Source organism: Gymnogyps californianus, chromosome 1 (assembly GCF_018139145.2).
Source record: "Gymnogyps californianus isolate 813 chromosome 1, ASM1813914v2, whole genome shotgun sequence".
Lineage (NCBI taxonomy): Eukaryota > Metazoa > Chordata > Aves > Accipitriformes > Cathartidae > Gymnogyps > Gymnogyps californianus.
Genome location: NC_059471.1, coordinates 45,878,940 through 45,898,748, shown reverse-complemented (window position 1 = coordinate 45,898,748; position 19,809 = coordinate 45,878,940). Strand labels below are relative to the sequence as shown.

The window sequence follows — 19,809 nt, the reverse complement described above, 5'->3', positions numbered from 1 at the left end:
AGCCTGACTACACCACCTGAATAACTGGAGATTGCTGTATAGATTATTTAATAACTAAAGAAACTAGCTTGTTGAATACATTCACAAATTATTCAAACAGTATCAGAGAAGACTGAATTAAACTAAGGAATTTGGTCACAGCTCAAAGAAGAAAATGCTTCAGGAAGACAAAATGTTATTTATAAAAAGAAAAGTATCCTTTTGCAAGAGAATTTGTTTCTTCTTGAAAGAACGAAAACTTTGCGATGAAATGGCAAATACTAGTAAATCACCAGTGCTAAGTGACTTTTGCATGATTTCTCAACAGCAATCAACATTCAGTATAAGAGGTGAGCTCAGATTTCAAAGAATAAACACAACGAAAGAGAGCGTTTTGCAGGACGAGCATATCAGAGGAGTATCATTACTGATGCATCTTATTCTGCGCTTATTCAGTCTGGGTGGGTGTGCCTTCTGCATAACCATCTGATGTGTGATCTTACAGTTACATTACCCATGGCAAAATCAGTAACAAAACCTCTTAAATTAACTGATCTTTTTAGAGCAAAAGTAGGTTTTAAGTAATGATGCTGAATATAGTATATGCAAATAAACGTACCAGCTTATTTGAAGAGAATTTTAGCCATTCCTATGTATTATTCCTATGAAGCTTTTACTAAAATTTCAGTTTGATGAAAAAAATCATCAAAAGTTAAATTCCTAAGAATTCATAACAACATTTTTCCCCCATGATTGCACAAGCCAGTCACATATATGAGTAGTCAGATACTGGTCTAGATTAAGAGATTATATTCCTTCCCTACCATGGTTTTTTTCATCTCTTCAGATACTTCTGCATACAATGTTCCATACTTGCTAAAGCTTAGCAATGCTAGATTGCCTGACTGCTCTAGCAAATCAAAGTAATTGCTTCAATAAAATTTGTGTCTGATTTTTTCCTTAGTCCTGCTTCTTGGAGGAGGTTACCATAGATCTACAGAAGTTAAAAGCAGCTTTCATGGGATGTGACCTTTTCAAAACCACACAGGAGCATCCACATTGGGCCAGATCAAAACTATCTAGCCCAGGATCCTGTCCTCCCCTGCAACGCCAAGTGGTTGCCTAAGGAAGAGTAAAAATAGAGCAGGCAAGATGCTTCTCCCTTAGGGACTTCCCAAGCCAGATGTGGTTTCCCCATATTAAGTAACTCTTAAGAGATTTCCCTTCAGTGAACTTCTCCACTACCCCTTGAACTCAAGTAAACTTTTATCATCCAAAGCATCTGTTGACAAGGAAGCCTACTGCCCCTTCGTTTGGTTCATCAATTATTCGTATAACATGGGACACAGCAATGAGTTGAACCACTTCGTCCATGCCGTTTGCTAGGGGTTTTTTGTTTATTTGTTTGTTTGTTTTAAGCTTGCTACTTTGTCCACCTCTCCTCTTCATCCATCGTCTCTCTTTCAGGCTCAGGACTCCTACTGTGTTAAACCAAACCTGCAGTAGAAGCTATTCCTACTTTTGGTCAGAGAGGCATCACGAGGATGAAGGTCTTCTATTTCTATAGATTTGATTTTGGGGATATTTGGGGAGATGAAGTGGGAGAGCGAGGAAAGGGAAAGTGATCAAAATCCAAAGCTTCAGACGGTATTTACAACACCGGCAAACTCCAGATTACCTGCAGCAGCACAGTGATGTACCTTTTTTTTTCCCCTATTCCTAATACTTCTTAACAACGCTTGGGTTTTATTTCTGGGTGGGTTTTTTGGGGGGATGGTGTTTTTTTCTGGTTTGTTTTTTTGTTGTTGTTGATTTTGTTTTCTTTTTTCTTGGACTGGCACCGAACACTGAATAGACGCCTTTACAAAACTCTCACAAAACTCTAAACCCTGTCACCTCAGGCATAAGCAGTATAAGCTGTTCCAGAACTCATCATTTTATACACAAAATTGGAATTGTTCTGATTTTCCTGTTCTCACATAAGTAATCCAAGTTTTCCTTCTATTTTATACATAAAAAAAGAACACAGTTTCTGAAAAATTAACCTGCAAACTACTATTAAAAGCTGTTTACTAGAGTAGTCAAAATTGGTAAATTTGGACAGATTAGGATTAGCTTGTGGAATTGTACAGTAATTCCCTAACTGCACAGATCTGTGATGAAAATACATCGCATCTGGAAGTCAAACCATACACAAATACACTGTGCCTTCTGTTAACTCGGGCATTTTTAGCTACTGCTTTACCAAGTACATCCCTCACCCCAGAAAACGATCACAGCTGAGAGCTCCTTACAAACATCAGGTCATGGAGTTAAAAAGAATACATTACTGCACCATAAAATCTGACAAGCATATTTCAGTGTTTATTCACAGGGCACAAGTGGCTGTCTGTAATTTAATAGCCTGTGCAAAAGCTGAAGTATTTTGAACTTAGCCTCCCTTTCCCCGCCCCAGTTAAATATTTTATCATATAACACATTGGAATCCACGTCAGTTGATGCATATCTGTACATACTGGGTTCAAAGGTGTGTACATGTTTACATTTGCAGGACGTTTTTTCTGGAAGGGAAAGGAAAGAGGAAATATCATCCGCATTAGTCAACCTTCTTACTCTAGTCCCAGCAATCGGCTGCAGCAGCTTTCAAAATTTTTCTTTCTGAGTCAGTTTCTGATACCGCACTCCCTCCCCGAGCAGACGGGAGCATAGGGAGAGCGCAGTCGATACGCCGGAGGGCAGGGCTGCCGGGAGGACTGGCTCTGCAGGAACCTCATGACATTCAAGGAGGACAAAGTCCAAGTCCTGCCCCCAGGATGGACCTAACCCCTGCGATGGCAGAGCAGGGTAGGGAGCCGGGCCTGGGGGTCCTGCTGGGCTGAACGTCAGCCAGCAGCAGACCCCGGCAATGTTGGCCAACAGCACCAAGGGCTGCATGAAATGGAGCGTGGCCAGAAGGCTGATGGACCTGATCATCCCCGCTTTCCTCAGTGCTCATTACACCACATCTATAATGCTGCCGTGTCTAGTTTGGTGTCCCCCAGTACAGGAAAGACATTGATAAACTGGAGGAAGTTGAGTGGAGGTCACCGGGATGGTCAGGGTTAGAGATCCTGAGCTTGATCGTCCAGCTTGTTCAGCCTGGATTAGAGTTCTCCAGTTGGGTTTTCTTTTGTTGTTGTTGGGTTTTTTCCTTTTGTTTCTTAAAGACAGTTCTCTATCTTTTAAAAGAAACATGAAAAGATCATGCCTTTGTGTAGTTAAGCTTGGCTGCTATCTAGCACTCTTCATTTCCCCCCTCGCCCCTTCTTGTCCTCTAATCATGTGGTAAGACATTGTTTAACTAGTTTCAGTGACAAGATGAAAATGACCCTGCAACCCTCTTGACACGCGCTTTATAAAAATATTTGAATCTGTTATTGCTTACCAATTACATTCTGTAGTACTCACAGTAGAAAACCTGTTAATGCCACTTTGAAGGATACTACGAGTGCTCCAATTAAGCAGTAATAACAGTTAGAATTGAAATCTCTGAAAGCGCTGTAACAATAGTATTAAACACAGCTAAGGAATAAAAATGGCCAAAAGTAGGGTTTTGTGTGAAGTAGGATCCAGAACTGTCAGTATACTGTTCAGCTTTACTTTCTCTATTTACAGAGTATGGTTAACTGACAAACTGCTGTATCTATGGAAAACTTCAAGTAGTCAGCTTCCCTCAGTATTTAAATATAGGAGCTCTTCCTATTGAGTTGTCTGTCTACAGAAAAGCTAACTGAACTTCAGCAATTTAGCAGTAAAATACAATTAAAAATAATATGATAGTGAACTTGCATACATGTTTCTGTATAATTGATATTAAGGTAAGACAAGCTTATTCTTTTTAGAAGTCCTTCAACTTCCAACCTCAGACACAAGCACTTTTTTTGTATGGAAAGAAAAAATCACCACCAAAAAATGCAGGTTTTCTCTTTACCTTTTATCGTAACTCACTGCTACTCATCCAAATTGCTTTCCTCTCTCTACTGCATTGTTTTATAAACTGCATTTAATCCTGGGATGTTAGGGGATTGATGTGCATGCTTAAAATGAATACAGGTGCCTAAGGTTTCGATGGATTCCCATGGGAATCCTAAAAGGTTAGAAACACTTCTCTTAAGACAAAGCAAAAGAGCATTGAAAAAGTATTGTAAAGGCTTTTAGTAATAATGGTTTTGAACACCCCCCCCCCAAAAGTTATTCCAGAGATACTTTTAAAAGGTAATAGGATCAAAAATGAGGACTTTGAACAAACCAACACCCTTCAACAGAAAGCTACTGTAACCTCCTTCAGCAAATCATTCAGCTTTGTAGCATAACTATTTAAATTCCAATGTAAGGCTATAGATCTGTGTCACTAGAGATACCTGAATTGCTCTCAGTACAACTAACATGCACTAATGTAATTTTTTTCCAAATCTATTCAGACTCCTCCTGTACACTTGTAGGTACAGGTATACCACTCCAGAAGCTTTTCATTCTTACAGCAGAATAATCTCACAAAATAGATAAATGGTAAAATCAAACACTATCAAGAGTATAATCCCATAAAGGAAGTGTAAATTATTAACTGCTAAATTGTTCATTTTTTCTGTTGAGTAATCTCAAACATTCCTTTTAATGACCAGAAACTTCACAGATAAAGTAGAAAGATTAAATAGCACCACACCCAACACTTTATAGACTTTACACTGAAGACTTGGAGGTAAATTTCTTGCAGGTATGGTCCAAAGTCTGGAACATATTTTATTGCCTACAACGGTTTTACTGGAATGATTTAAAGCTTATGTAAATTAATGACATGAGCGTGAATATTTTACAGTAAGCACAACAGTTTCACAAGACTGATAAAATGCACTCTATTTTCATTTTCTTTACCTCTGCGTAACTGTCATCAGTATGAATAAAAGTTAAATGTGTGAAATGCATGATCTTGAAATTAGTTATATCCTAAACAAAATAAATACAGCAATTTCAATGTTTAGAATACGGCTATGCCAAGGAAGATTAGCTGCTGTAAATACTACCCATTTCTATGAAAATGCCCATAGCAAAAAGAAAATTTCCACACTTACAAAGTCATAGGAACATTTCTAGAGTCACTCTGAAGTGAGGGTGCTGCACTTTTCCATTTCAAGGGAAGTGTCACTAGGAAACTCAGTCACCACAATAAAAGCCTATTACAACCACATGTGTAAGAAATGTTATTTCCCTGGATATAAGGGAAAAAAAAAAAGCAGCATTAATTGTTCTAACTAAATTTTGGTTAAATGGTTTGCATTTCAGTTTTCAAGACCCACAAAATGCTCTCTTTTATTCCTTTCATCTCAACTTGAATTCAAAGACAGTTTCTTAAACCTTTATGCCCAAGTCTTTGGGGTGATTGACTTTGTAGTCACACAGGTATAAGCTGGAGACCTTACACAGGTGTAAGTTTAGGGCTAACTACTATCATACTTCTTGCACTGAAGTGCTTGGCTTTCATCCAGTCCATGACTTTCTATTCTACACACAATAAAAAGGCAGGAAAGGGTGGTTCCGTGTTGTGTGTTTTGGGTGGTTTTTTTTGTTTCTTTTCTTTTTTTTCTGTTTTTGGAAGCCAAATTAGAACTAGGTTTTTCAGCTCATTAAAATGTGTGTTTCTTGGAAAAAATCAGTACAGCAAATCCAAGTTCAGCTCCATCATGCACTCTTACTATAAGCATGAAATTCTTGAGCAAAAAAGTTTTCAAGAAGATATAGTAACTGTGCAAATATATTAGATATAGAAGACGACCTAATTCAGTGTTATCAACAGCAAACACCAGCTCTGAGCTACCTGATCACAAACTGACTTGCACTCTCTCTCTCTGACAGTGCGAGCCAATTTGTGGTCAATTTGTCTCTCTCTCTCGACTCTGCCTCCTTTGAGCAAAATATGGCAGCTCTTCCCAAGGCACAAAATGGGATACAAGTCCCAAAAGAGTATCTCATCATTACACCTCAAGTTTCCAGGTTAGTCCCTTGCCAGACAGTTCAAAGATCTGAGTGTTACTGGCAAAGCAACCCTAAAAAATTCCTCCTAGGATTGAGAGGTGGTACTGCTTTCACAATTAAAGCTCTCCCAAAAACCAGATTTCTAAGAGCACTGACAACAATCCTCCATTCAAAAAGACTATCTTTTTGGTGGTTTCTATGCAGATTGCTTTCTTCAGCGATCTATTCGGCAGTGGTAGTATTCATCCCATAGAACAGAAATTTCACTTTGCCTTTGTTGACCCTGCAGAAGAAAGCACCCTGAGCAGGAAACACAAGTGGAATCAGGAAACCTGGCATATTCTCAGGACTAGACAGGAAGAACATGAAAGCCATGAGAAGCCATCAACTTACATAAAAAAAAGAAGTAATTAAAAAAAAAAAATCTCTTTTCTAATTAGAAACTAAAATCTACAGTTATTTTCCTACTACATGAAGAATGGGAAGTTGCTAAAGGACTGAATGTAGAACTGGAAGAAGCTATGTCTGCCTTCAACCCCTCTCTACTGTTTCACTGCTACTTTCAGGAACCCTATTATACCTGTACACTTAGTGGTTGCACCCAAAAAGACAAGTGAGGCAACTTCATCACTGGAAGGAGGCACTGGCACTATTGTAATCTGAATTATGGGATAAAGAAGGTAGGTACTAGACGATGCTTTGTGTTTGGCTTAACTTGGTGCTAGAAGGCTTCCTTTTCAACAGCCCCTAAAAGGAGACGGTTGCTTAGTAAGGGACAATAGCCATGATATGGCAGGTAGTGATTCTGTATGTATGCTAAAAATAATTTATGTTGGTATAATGGGTACAATCGTTCATTCTTATTTAATCAGAAGAGAACCCCATGAAATGTATCCTGCTCCAGATGGACAAAAAGATGCAGAATATATGCTTACAACTGCATCCCTTAGCAACTATTTCATTTTCTCAGGCTTTATTTTAAAAGCAGCTAATCTCTGAACAACTTTTTTGTGGTATTTTAAATTCAGAAAGTATTCTCTCTGAACTTAAATAGAGAGCTTCTCTCAAAAATTCAGCTTCTGAAATGCATGAACACAAGGATGAACATGACAGATAACAGTTGTTACTTCTTTCCAGTTGGCTCTAGTTATAGAGAGCTTTATGCTACAGAAAGCATGGCATTCAAATTTTTCCAGGATTGTTTTTTGCTTTAGGAAATGACAAAAAAATAATTGAGCTAAAGGAACATTAAATCAATAGCTAAAACTATCCAAAAGTTAGAAATGCCAGGGCTAGAGTCAGAGCTCCATTACTCCATCTCATGTACGCACTTAATCCCACTTCAGCAAGACTTCTCCAACAGAGTTTTCTGCTTGTGTCATAAGATTTACACTTCATTTAGCACACAGGATTGATAATGAATAAGTGAAGAAGTACAGAGCAGCAAAAAGTTGAAGGTCTTATCCAAATACCAAGTTCTGCAAGATGCTGAGATACTTCCAGCTATCTTTGGAGACAATTTTTGAGTTTCATTCAAGCCCGACTCTAAATACCACCCTGTAGTAATAATATTAGTAGAAGCCAAATATTTTGATTTGATATTTTAATGAATAATGAAATTAATATAGTAGAACTTCAACATCAGGACTCAGGGGCTTGTGGTAGCTTTAAAAAAAGTTTGCTATTTAGGATTAAGGCAGTGAATTGTTTCATAATTTTTTTTGCTTAGTTTAATATTTTCATCTATTAAACCACCACTGTTTGGATTTATTATTAGTCTTTAATGAGATTCTTTAAGTGGATACCTCATTTTACAGAATTAGGGTTTTTTTTCAGATGGAAGAAATAATTTGCTTGAAAGACAAGACAAATTTTAATTATTCCATCCATCTGATTGTTCAGGCTGCCTCCTTTAAAACTGCTAATTGGGATAACACATTCCATCTGAATAGAAGTTTGGTGTCTGCCTAAGCAAACTCTCACTTTTAACTCTATGGCATGAATTTACTAAGAACCCTTCCACAGCTGGGAACAACTGGGTGTGTCACCTCTAAAGAGCTGGGTAAGGAAGTGCTTAACATTTTTAAATAGTAACCTTGCTGACAACTGAGAGTCACTAAGCTCGTATTACATTCTTACTTTGATAGAACTAAAAAAGAATCAAGTGAAGTATTAAGACAACCTTGCATTACTATTAAAAAAAAAAAAAAAAACCAAACCAAAAAACCAAACACCACCCAAGCTGCCGGGCTTTAAAATAACATCTCTTCTGATTAAAAATAACAAAATCCTAGACCAAAAAAAAAAAAAAAAAATCAAATATACCAAAAGAACTGAAGAGGGACACATATGCATTTACACAAATAACTAGCCACAAAACAAGAAGATATGCACATGACTGCCGGACACAGTGGCAAGGAATAAATCCATCTGGATAATCTTTATTGGAACACATGACACATTACTGTACTATACCATTGAGCAATAACTTCTGCAGATTTACAGAAAGGCTGAACTATAAATCTCAGGCATTAATCCACACTCCCATTTTCATTGGCAGAAAAGAAACCATCCATGCCAGTATATTTTTTCCACATCACCCAACTACTAATCTCATAGCTGATCTGGCAAAGCATAAAGTTTGCAAGGCTTTGAACAGCAACCAGTAATTTTAACCAGCCCTCTTCACACAAACTTCTAAACAATAAAATTTTAAGGAGCTGTTTCTTTGCAAAAAGGATAATCACATAATCACTTGGAACTGAGAGTCTGGATATTTAAGAGGATTCTTGCCTCTCCTGTCCCAGATACTAGTAGTAATTACAGAGGAGGGTTTCACTTTATGCCTGTGCATCATCTCAGTTGCAACAGAAAACAAAATACAAGTGAAAGTTGCAACCTCCTTACCAGATAGGAAGATTATTCTCTTAGTACAGTTTCTGGCAAGCCAGGAGGAACAGAGGGTCTTTACCTTAACTCAGGTGACACAAGAACATTATACCACATACAAATAAAGAGTTTGGTATCTCTGAATGGCTTGGCATTGTTGTTGATGAGACAAAAAGACAGAGCGCTATCAGCGAAGGTACAGTGAAAGGCAGCAAGCATCCTCAGAAACGAGGTACGAGGAGAAAATAACATTTCCTGCTGGGAAGGGAGCCTGCCCAAGTGGGACAGGACGGCGGTCTGAGATGCCAACAGCCTGAGGGCGTATGATTTCCCACAAGGTAAGAAGGAGGAGGTACCACACACAACTGCCAGGCAGCAGAGACAGGAGGAACACAGGGAGCACCTCTTCACAGAGCACATCATCCTCAGAGGAGAGGCCTTCCTCCTGCAGGACCTTCCCAGCACCAGAGGCATCAGAGCAATTAGACAAGTCTACAGAAGGCCAAGTACAGCAGGGACAGAGATGCAACCTCCCAGCCAGTGTCAGAGACTGGTTTTGCTCTGACATAAGATGACAAGTCTCATGTCCTCCTGTAGTGACAGGAGCGGACCCACCCTTTTAACGGTACCTTCCTCTCATCTATTTTCCACATGCCAGGCAAACCAGGCATCTTCTTATGCCCGGCAGTACATACGTGTATCCTACCAGCGCGCTGTTCTCAGCCATCCCAGCCTGAAAAGCTGACTGCTTAAGCAACAGTTTATTTAATCTATTTTGGGTAGATAAAAAGGATGCGCTAACGGTGGTGCAACAGCAGAACACAGCAATACTGCCGAGGTGTCAAAATACACACTGCTTCAGGCACACATTAACGTTATCCTGGACAACCTATCGCAGCTGGTTTAAGATGTGGGCAATTAGCCTCAGGTGACGGCAGCAAAACGAATTTGCTTAGGAATGTTAGAAAGCCAAAAATTAAATGCAATCTTTTATAAAAATCAGCATATAAAAGAGTTTTCCCTCTTTGTGACAAGAAATTATTTACTTCTAATGCTGAAACTAAGGTTAACAGAGGACAACAGGAAAGCAAGATATGAAATAGTATCCCTTTTCTGAGGCCTGGCATCCTACAAGTTTTGAAGAAATTTGTAATTCAGCTTGAATGTATGAAATTACTTATTTCTATTAAATAATAAAAGAATACATCAGATAAAGCTCCTGATCAGAGAGCATTTCTCTCCTGACACACATATGACTCTCTCTGGAAACCCTCTGAAGACTAGCTTGCCCTCTGGCTAATCAAATGACGCATAATTAACTTTTCAATGGAGAGAGTTATCTTCATATAACTTATTTCCTTCATTTCTTGGAATAAAACTTCCCTCCCGTCCCTCTCCAAACTCCTAAACACGTCAAAATGTGCTAGTATGGTTAGGTTACCACTTTACAGCGTGCTCAGATACAGAAGTTTTGAATTACTCTGTAAGCATTTTATACACACTGTGGGACTGTCATATGATACATAACATGTGGAAAATTGAACTTATATTGAAACAAATTAAAAGAGCATGGCTAAACGGCTGGCAGCTCTTTCGACTCTAACCCAAACCCCTTCCATTGCTGTCTGTAAGAAATGTTCAATGGTTAAATCTGCTTTTTTTGAAAAACACTAAGTAATCTGTTGCCGAGTAGGTATGACTTAAAACCCCTATTGCCTTATGATGACTTCAAATTCCAGCCTCACCCTCTGCTCGCAGAGCTCGGAAGGGAACCGGCAGAGCTGAAAGGATCCAAAAAAACCCTGGTTACGGACCCAGTGGATGAATTTCATGGCTGACCTCACTTGGGCACCGCGGTTAATGTAGGGACGAGTTGGACAACATACCTTGCACAACGGTTCGCTAACTCGACCTCCCCCGGGTTTCAGCTTGTCGCTATTGACGCTGCTGAAGAGCAGCTCCTGACTGCCTCCAACCCTTCCCAGCTATACCCTTGGAGCAAACCTCCACCAAAGTAACTTTACCAAGGGTTTTGTGGATAATTAAAGCATGGCAGAGGTTACCAACCCTCCGGCTTTTGGCATGACGCAGGAACCAGCGGAGAGAATACTGGCATCCTGGAAAGGCGCCAAGTCCCTAAACACCGCATTAGCAAGAAATTATGTTTCGGGTATGAGTCAAAGATTGGAAAACACATTGCCATCTCAAGTATCAGACCTCAAAACGGTACGAACTTTCATTCTGAAACCAGGCAGAGAGTATGTCAACAAGCTACTGCCCAATCCACCTACAAGAGATTTCTTTCTAATTAAAGCAGTTATGTGTCATTTCACAATATTTTTTTTCCTTGTATTTACAGAAGGATTACTGCCTATTCCTCTTTGATAAAACTGGTAATTTAAGACAGGAATCAATTCTTAACATTTAACCTGACAGGTTTCCAGCAAAACTCACTAAAGCTTTCCCTTTTTTTGGACACTTAATAAATTCACCCTTTGTACCAACACAAGAAAAACAGCTAATACTGTAACTAAGCAAGATGCCCCAAGATGATATTTTTCCACGACACATTTATCTTAAAAAACCTGTTCAGTGTCTATATAGTAAAGCTCCACCTTAACCTCCCAGAAACTAGTAATAAAACTCCTATTAGGAGACACAGCAGTCCTGAAATTTGAGAATCCACCAATTATATTTCAGAACCAAACCACTGCTATTTCACAGGAAAACTCTTTTCTCTGTAAACATGATAATTACCCTTTGTGCAATTCAGCACTTGGTTTCTACTCACACACACACCCCTTGACAGGAGATGTGACATTCGGTGACAAACACTTGATTAACACTCGGAGTGGCGAGACCCGTGGTCCTGTAGGAACACCACACTCGAACCTCAGAGCCATTCAGATAAGTACCAGAAGAACCACCTCAGCCTTTCAGATTTTACATCGGTAATCTCAAAGCATAAAGGGAAGCGATGCTTTCAATATCATTTAACAGTTGATTTTGCTCCAAGTTTAAAACAACCTGAACAGTTTCTGTCTCATATATTAAATGCTATAAATATTCATTAACAATTAGTTTGCTTGTAAGGCATAATAATACTTCATTTTTTAAATTAAATTCGTGCAAATCTTATCTACCAGTCTTAATAAGGCTTAAACCCTCGCCACAGTATTTTGAATTGCTCGTACCAGATTAAAAGAAGAATTTTCCATAGACAAACATAAAAAAAAAAAGACCGTGAAACAGCTTAGAGGGAGAAGGGGAGGGAGAAAACAAAACCACAAAACTCACTTGACTGTAACTCGATTGGACAAATCCTGAAGATCTCCTGGGTGAAAAAGCTGAGCTTCTTTCAGTCCAATATTTTCACACGCTTTCAGAAAAACATTTATATTATCCTGCGAAGAGAAGTAGAAAGCAGTTGCTTAGTTAAAAGCACTAAGCAGGTTTTGCAAGATGATTAGTGTGAGCCTTTAAATGTCAAAGTCCAGCTCATGGAAATAATACTGAAAAAGCAATCTTCTGGATCATAAACGCAGGTCGTTTCTCATGCACACAGGCAGGCTGGGTTGCGATCTCGGTGACTGAGGGGTACGTTAAAGATTACCTGGCATAAGGCAGTGGCGAGCCAGTAGGCAGCAGTCTCCACTTTGATGTCAGCTCTGCTCAGCAAACAAACGCCCTCTTCCTAGCTTTGCACGACAAGCCTCACCTCTTGCCTTTAAAAATAACTCCAGCTACTGACATTCACCACCCAGAAACTCTTGGCAGGGGAGGAAGAAGAGGAGGGACGCGCCGTTTCTATGCTCACAGACCGATGAGGGAATACTGCACCTGGAGTCTGGGTTTGGTTGCTGAGCAAAGCTCTGGAGAGACAGAAACCAAACCATATTCAGCTCTGCTGCTTCCTTACTTGGGGGGTTTTCTCTCCTTTGTGTTCCTCCTCTTCCTCTCCACACACCCCCCTCCCCCCCCCCCAGCTCACACCAATATATAACAAAATATAGGTGTGGTGTATTACAGCACCCACTCGCTGCACCTGCTGCGGATCAACTGACTTGCAAGAGCAAGGTTAAAAAAAAAAAAAAAATCCAACGATACAGAGAGAGATTATACAACTTGTGATCTCTTTCCACTTCATAAACAATAGGCAAGAAATTCCTTCTTGTTAAGGCGGAATGCTATCAACAACAAAAGAATGTGCCCTCTTGTGCACTTGCTCCGTTCAGTTGGAAGCCACAGGAAAAGGTACACAAAGTTACTTAATTCATAAGCTACGCACAGCCCTGTCATTCGAAGGGTTTGTAAGTCAAGGTACTGGTATCAGAGTTTCACAGTATGGAGAAGCTCCGCTTCAGCAATTTAATATACTTTAAACTTTTTTTTTTTTTGGACACATAATCACTGGACTTAGCAATTATTCCATCATTTGAAATTTATTTAAAAAAAAAAAATCCACAAAGAAAAAAAACAGCTGCTTCTGATACAGACTTCAAAAAGCAAAACAAACCCAAGAATCCCCACAACCTTCTGTTTTGAAGGTCCCTAGGACTCTAGTATTTCTTATCAGTCTGTAAACATGGCTTCATTCAAGGAAAATATTTGAACAAGGTATTCCCCATGCAGGCTGCGGGCCCCGTGTTATCACATCCGAAAGATCCCAACTGTCTCACACCGTGAAGGTTACGCCCCAAAGCCTGACGCGCGATGTGCCATGGTGGCGGCTGTTCTGCTGCGGGGGGATGTGACATGACAGTGATGATGGGGGACACGATGTGGTGGCAGATGAGAGGAGGGGGCTGGGAAGGATGGGGGACGGGCAACCTCGCCTCTGCATCAGCTCCTGCAATACCCCAGGGGCTGCCTGCACAAGTGGCCAAGGCAGGGCTTCGTGCTGGGACTGCAACCCCAGGAGGGACATTTACTTCTCCACCAAAACTCCAAGGACTTGAAAAGGTATCGTTTCTTCTGCATGCAAGAGGCCACAGGTTAAAGTTCCACTGTGAGAAGAAGAGGAACTACTTGTTAAACAACAAAACACATCCAACTATCAGGTCAGTGTTCAGGGGTCTTGGGAGTCCAAGAAACAGGCAGGTAAGGCAAAGGAAGAAAGCAACAGAGCAGAAGAAACATGTAGTTGCAAGGTAATGAACAGAACTGACACCAACACCAAGGCAACATGCCCTGATTGGTCTGACCAGTCGCCAAAACTCAGAGTAAACTCCAAAAACCGATGGGTTACGTCAACTGAACTGTGGAGAACAAGCACATTGTGCAGGTAAACAAGGAAGAAGAGTAAGAGATTTACAGAAATGGATGCTGCCTACACCCCGAGCACAACGAAAACAAAGCAGAAGAGTTACTCATCAGTGGCTGCTCGGCTGTACAACCACCAAACCGTTGGCGCACGAGAATTAAATTTTGAAGGTGTCACAGCAATTAAACCTATCAGACATCAGCCCTCTGATAAATAACACTTACAGCCCCTGAGAACATCACCACCGACATGAGTCAAGACCTTCAGAAACAGGTCAGAGGCAGGGGGAGATAACACGGGAGGCAGAACACAGCTGCTCACGGTGCTCACTGGCGTGCAGGATAAAACATGGTTCAAAATCTGCCTCCCCCCAGCTCCCAAGCCAGTCGTTTGATCATGCCTGCCATCTCGCAGGTGACTACCCCAACACCAGCTCTCTGACTGTCAGGGCCTGGAATTCACCCCAGAGCATCAAGAGAGGTTACCCAAAAGGCTATTGCTCAGGTTTGGATGTTGACACAAAAAGGTATAATTTCAGCAAATCAGCACTTCTAAATACCGTCCTTCCCAAGTTATTCTTGACCATCCCTAATCATCATAGTAAATCACGGAAGCTACAGGTCTCAAAATAGCTAGCAGCCATTTTAAACTCTACGAGAATAATGAACCTGAAAATGAATTTTAAATAGCACCACAGAAATAAGCAGAAAAAAAAAAATGACAAGCTATCAACCTTGCAATTAGATTTATCATTAGAAGTGTGAACAGGAACATTGTTCAGTGATTAATGCGCTCAAATATAGAAGCCATCATGCTATTCCTTTTACCAATATAACTGTACTTTAATAAGACTAATGGTCGTTACCACTTCAACTCCAAAAGGGTATACTGCAATCTGAATCTCGTCGTACTCCACAAAAAGTATTCTTTTTAAAACATTCAGAACTCAAAAGCCTGGAGGAGCACAACACACCAGACCTATCTCCTGGCGACCACAAGTCACCAAAGTGGCATGCTTGAGAAAAAAGGGTTCATGCCTGTGTCCACAACCCCCCTCTGCCACCAAGGTGTTCCCAATCCCTGTAAACGAGGGCAGGCTGTTTAAATTTAAGAAAGATTCAAATTAGCAGAGTTGCAGAGAAAGAGGAGTATGATAATGAGGGAAGACAAGGGACCTATATAATGAGAACTGGAGAACTTGGTTCCGTTATACCAATAAAATGGAGCATGAAAGGCAATACTGCTGCCATCTACCAGCACAAGGCAATCAAAACCAGAATGGAAGAGAAGAGCTGCCCAGTCCAAAAGCAAGGATCCATGGTCAGGCAGATCAAATACATTTATGCAGAAAACATAAGGTTTCTGACCGTTAAAAGAGAAAGCTCCTGAACTACCAGGGATAACGTGGACAAAAATCAACTAGATGATTTTAATACAGAGCTCCATCAGTGCATTTCCGTGAGCATCTGAAGTTGGAATTAGCATCATAGAATTACAGGTTTTAAATCACAACAAAAATAAAGCCTGAAGTCTTAACCACAAAATTCAAGTGCAATTCACTTCTGGTATGTTATTACTACTTCTAAGTGTTTTGGTGGAAGGGGGTGGGGAGGTTGGAAGGAGACTGGGGGGCGACTGTTTTTTTCCCCAGATGCATGATGAAACAGCAGAGCATTTCAGATGCTCCCAGCACGACTTGAATTTCCCACACGCTGTACAGACTTACATTAAATGCACAGCGCAGAATGCTGACTAGGTAGAGCTATTACCGCTCAGCATTTTGTTTTTGCCTCAAACTTCAAAGTAAACCGCACCCAAAAACTCTGCAAAATCCTAACACGGGAGAGACAGAGCTGACAGTGTGAAGCAGGTCATCCACGAGCAGGCATTTAAATACTGCCGTTCGGAGGAATGACAAATGATACCGCACACTTTCAGGCATGTACCTGCCTTTCTGGTCCCCATGGGGCATCACTAGTCACAAAACCTTCCCTCTGCCTGTTGCTAAAGCATCCCCCTCTAACCAATGTTGAGAAGGAGCCAAGATGCCATGCCCATATTGAAAGTGAGACTGTGGTCCGTGCCCTCCCTCCAACGTCCTAGCAGAGCAGGGTTGCCTTTCTCACTCCTGCAACCTTATGGACAGGAGGAGAGGAGAGAGCTGAGTCTTCCCTGTCCTTCCTTGCCGGACCTCAGTGCTGCTTCTGCTCCTAGGCAAGGGGCTGCACCAGGGCTCTGTACCTCCAGCAGGTGAATGGAGTGGGAAGAGCAGGGCTGTCGCTGCAGGGCTCCTCATTTCCATCGCTATCCTCCAGACCACAAAGAGAACAAAGAAGCCATTCACTATATGGGAAAGCATGAGAATATGGACATCTTCCTTTAAAAAATAATAATTTTTAAAAGTAATTAAAAAAATCGAGGGATCATGACTGGCAGCAGTGCTGTGTTTGTACCTGTGATCAGCTCCTAATGTATGTCACCATGGCAAGAACTCGAGACAAAGGTAGAGCAGCACTATGAAAAGGAAGACAAACACACAGCGCTAGTGAGATGGTGGTAGTGGGGAAGTACATAGGTTCCTCAACACCTAAAAAACACAGAGAAAAAAGAAAGAGCACTTCTAAAACAGAAAAAAAAAAATAGCACGAGCAACAGGCAAATGAGGGAAAAGACAAAAGTAGAGATGCAAAAAGGATCAAGGAAGAGTTGACCTTAAGTAGGGGGGAAAAAAAGCCAACCTGAGAAGGGACATGCAGTGCATAAAATACAAAAAGAATTTTAAAAATCTCTAAAGTGCAAGAGCATGAAGTGAAAGGTAATTAAGAAGAGAGGTGTCCACGTAAGAATGTGTAAATACCATCTTATTTTGACTACTAACGTGCAACGCAACATCACGCTAAATTCGGCTTGTATATTTGAGCTGCAATTTAATTAAAAAAATAACCCCCTCATTATCATGATTATCTGGGTGGGGCAGGAATATTAATTTAAACAAGCGTGTAAATACATTTGCTTTCTTTAGGGTGCAGTCAGGCTGTGTGGTAAGCCTGTCTTCTCCCTAGTTAACTGTTTCTCTGAAGCCCTATGCATGCACTGAAACACAGCAAGATCTCGTAGGCATGCAAGTTATGGCACATCTTTCAATTCACTTGGCATCTGGAAGAAAAACAATTTAATTAACATGGTGTTTTTGTTTTTCCTGGCTGCATCGGCCAATAGATGAAGACAGTCCTCCAGGTTGTCTCCTACTTTTATGCAAATACCCACCTTTTCAGTTAAAGCCCTTACTTCTACTGCTATTCAAGCTCCGTTTTGTTTTTTTGTTGTTGTTGGGGATTTTAGGTTGGTTTTTTGTTTTTTTTTTTTTTTTGCAGAGTATGAAGGTGAAGAATGGGAACAGAATTTCATAATGGCATCCTATGCTTGCAGGATCGTGAAGCATATTTGCGTGGAAGTATTACAGCATCATCCAGACCGTGACTTGGTGCCAGAAGTTGTTTTCAATTTCCAGGCTCCCCAAAAAAAAGAAAAAAAACACCCGGTACCTACAGTGCCTAGCACAAAAACTTTTGACATTTTAGGAGGAGAGACTGATGCATTTTTTTGGCTACAGAATTCTGAAAATCATCTGAATAGATCATATTTGACAGGCATTTTTCTTAGTATTACATTTATGAAGACATTTGGAGTCATCTTGAAAGCTTACACTGTGTCTCCTTCAGCTCTGCATTCATGACAAACCCTCTTTATTGGCACCCTCATTCCCTTAAGTAAGGGCCTATTTCCATTACAAAAAGAGGTGTACTTTTAAAAGTAGAAAATGTTTCTCATAGACACAGCATTATACTGACTACTAAAGCTGGCTCAAATCAGTTTAATACAGAATTTAGAGCTGCATTTTGCAGCAGCATCACTGCACAGCTACGCTTTGTTTATATTGGGAGGTGGGGTAAGGGAAGAAACCTACAGCAGGAGCTCGTTGAACAAGTCGGGTTACCTGCTCTTCCTCGGAGGTATGTTTCGGTTATTAGCACCGGCTGCGGGTGCGGGGTGGGGGCAGAAGGGGCAAGGGGGGAGAACAGGGAACGGGGCTGAACCAACCTTGTGGTCTGACCACAGGCCTGGGAGCCAGGAACTCCCAATTACCACCTTGGCCTTGCACGTCAGTATGCTCAGTGCCCGTCACCCACTCATCCCGTTTGTAGACTGCGATCCCAGTTCCTACGGCTCTCCATATTTCTCTGAAGGCTGCTAACGGGTTCAACCTTGATCTGAAAAGGGGAGGAGGACTGGATGGACTAAACTACTTTTCTCCTCCTTTTTTGGGCCCAAAACTAAAAATAATAATTAAAACAATCATCCTGCAGGCATAATTTGACTTAGAGTGACCTCAAGGCTTCTGTTCAGTAAATTATCCCACCTATAATAGCGTACACAGAGCACTGCATTGGCCAAAGATCAGAAACGGTGCTAATTGCTCTGCCACTCCCCTCCATGCGCCCTTCGTTGTTTTTCCACATTGTGTAAAATAATAAATTGCTGTGATCCTTGACACAAGGATTCCCTGCCCCAGCTCTACACAGGATTACAGACACCAACTCTTTAACGATTCACTTCCAGCCTTCCTCTCAAAAAGCAGGTGCTCCTGCTACCAGAATGCAGGAATGAAACTTCCTCCATAAACTCTCTCGTTACCTTGGTGCTCCCAGTATAAATAATAGTAAATCATAGCCAGGAAAAGGAACATTCCTCTTTGCTGTTGCAGTTCACAGGTCTCAGCAGAGCTCAGCCATTATGGAAACCATGTTCTGAAGCAGCCTTAGATAAGAAACATTTTGGTTTTCGACAAAAAGGCACATCCATCCCCCAAACCCCAACTCCATCTGTGATGACAGCAGCCAGTCATGGACCTCTGTAAGACCAAGGTGTAGGTTGAAGGATCTTCCCCAGAGTTTGTTCCTCAGCTCCTGGCACTGCCCACTGCTGTGTGTAACGGCCAGCAGAAGACTTCTCTGCCCGGCTTACCCCACTGCCTGCAACCTCTTGCAGCACTGAGCTCCACAGTTTCTTTCCAACAGGAGTAACGGGATTAAGGAAAACACACAACAGAAATTAATGGGGTTTTTTTGAAGCAGGACTTCCAAGTTGACGACTTTCAAGGTGCTTGACACAGGAAGGGACCAAGTGTCCCCAGTGATTCGAAATCCCTCCCGGGCCCATGTCTCTTACCGTGCTACAGCGTAACCTTCGCTATGACTTTACAGCCATATATTACAGCAACAACATGTACCAAATGAGCCTTTTATTGATAAGGGAGAGTGAATATCAGGTTGTAAACCGCAGATGTGTTTCTGGGATGTCACTGCTACCAAATAAGGCCAGCTGGAAAGGAGAAGGGCAAAAGTACAGCATGTGAGCACCCCAGGCAGACATGCTTTGTTAATCGAGAGAGCTCTCTGCACTTCACAGCTTCATCTCATTTTGGACGAGACAAAGGGAATTTAACTGGCCTGCTTGCAGGCATTCTTCCTGTAAAGAAAGTATAGGCTCGGAAAGCCAGTATGGAATAACCATCCCAGGCTACTTCCGTGTTTAGACAAGCCTTAACTTTCCCACCAGTTACTTGCATTCCAGTCAAAGTCAAGAAAAAAAAATAAATAATACAATAA

General features: G+C 41.0%; 1 protein-coding gene across 1 annotated transcript in view; it reads right to left on the bottom strand.

Moving 5' to 3' along the window:
* Positions 1 to 19,809, bottom strand: part of LMO7 (LIM domain 7) — a 133,162-nt gene that overhangs the window by 61,862 nt on the left and 51,491 nt on the right. Inside the window, exon 4 of the mRNA XM_050900323.1 lies at positions 12,175 to 12,281. Within this exon, the coding sequence (XP_050756280.1) occupies positions 12,175 to 12,281 (107 nt within the window). The remainder of the gene's footprint in view (positions 1 to 12,174; positions 12,282 to 19,809) is intronic.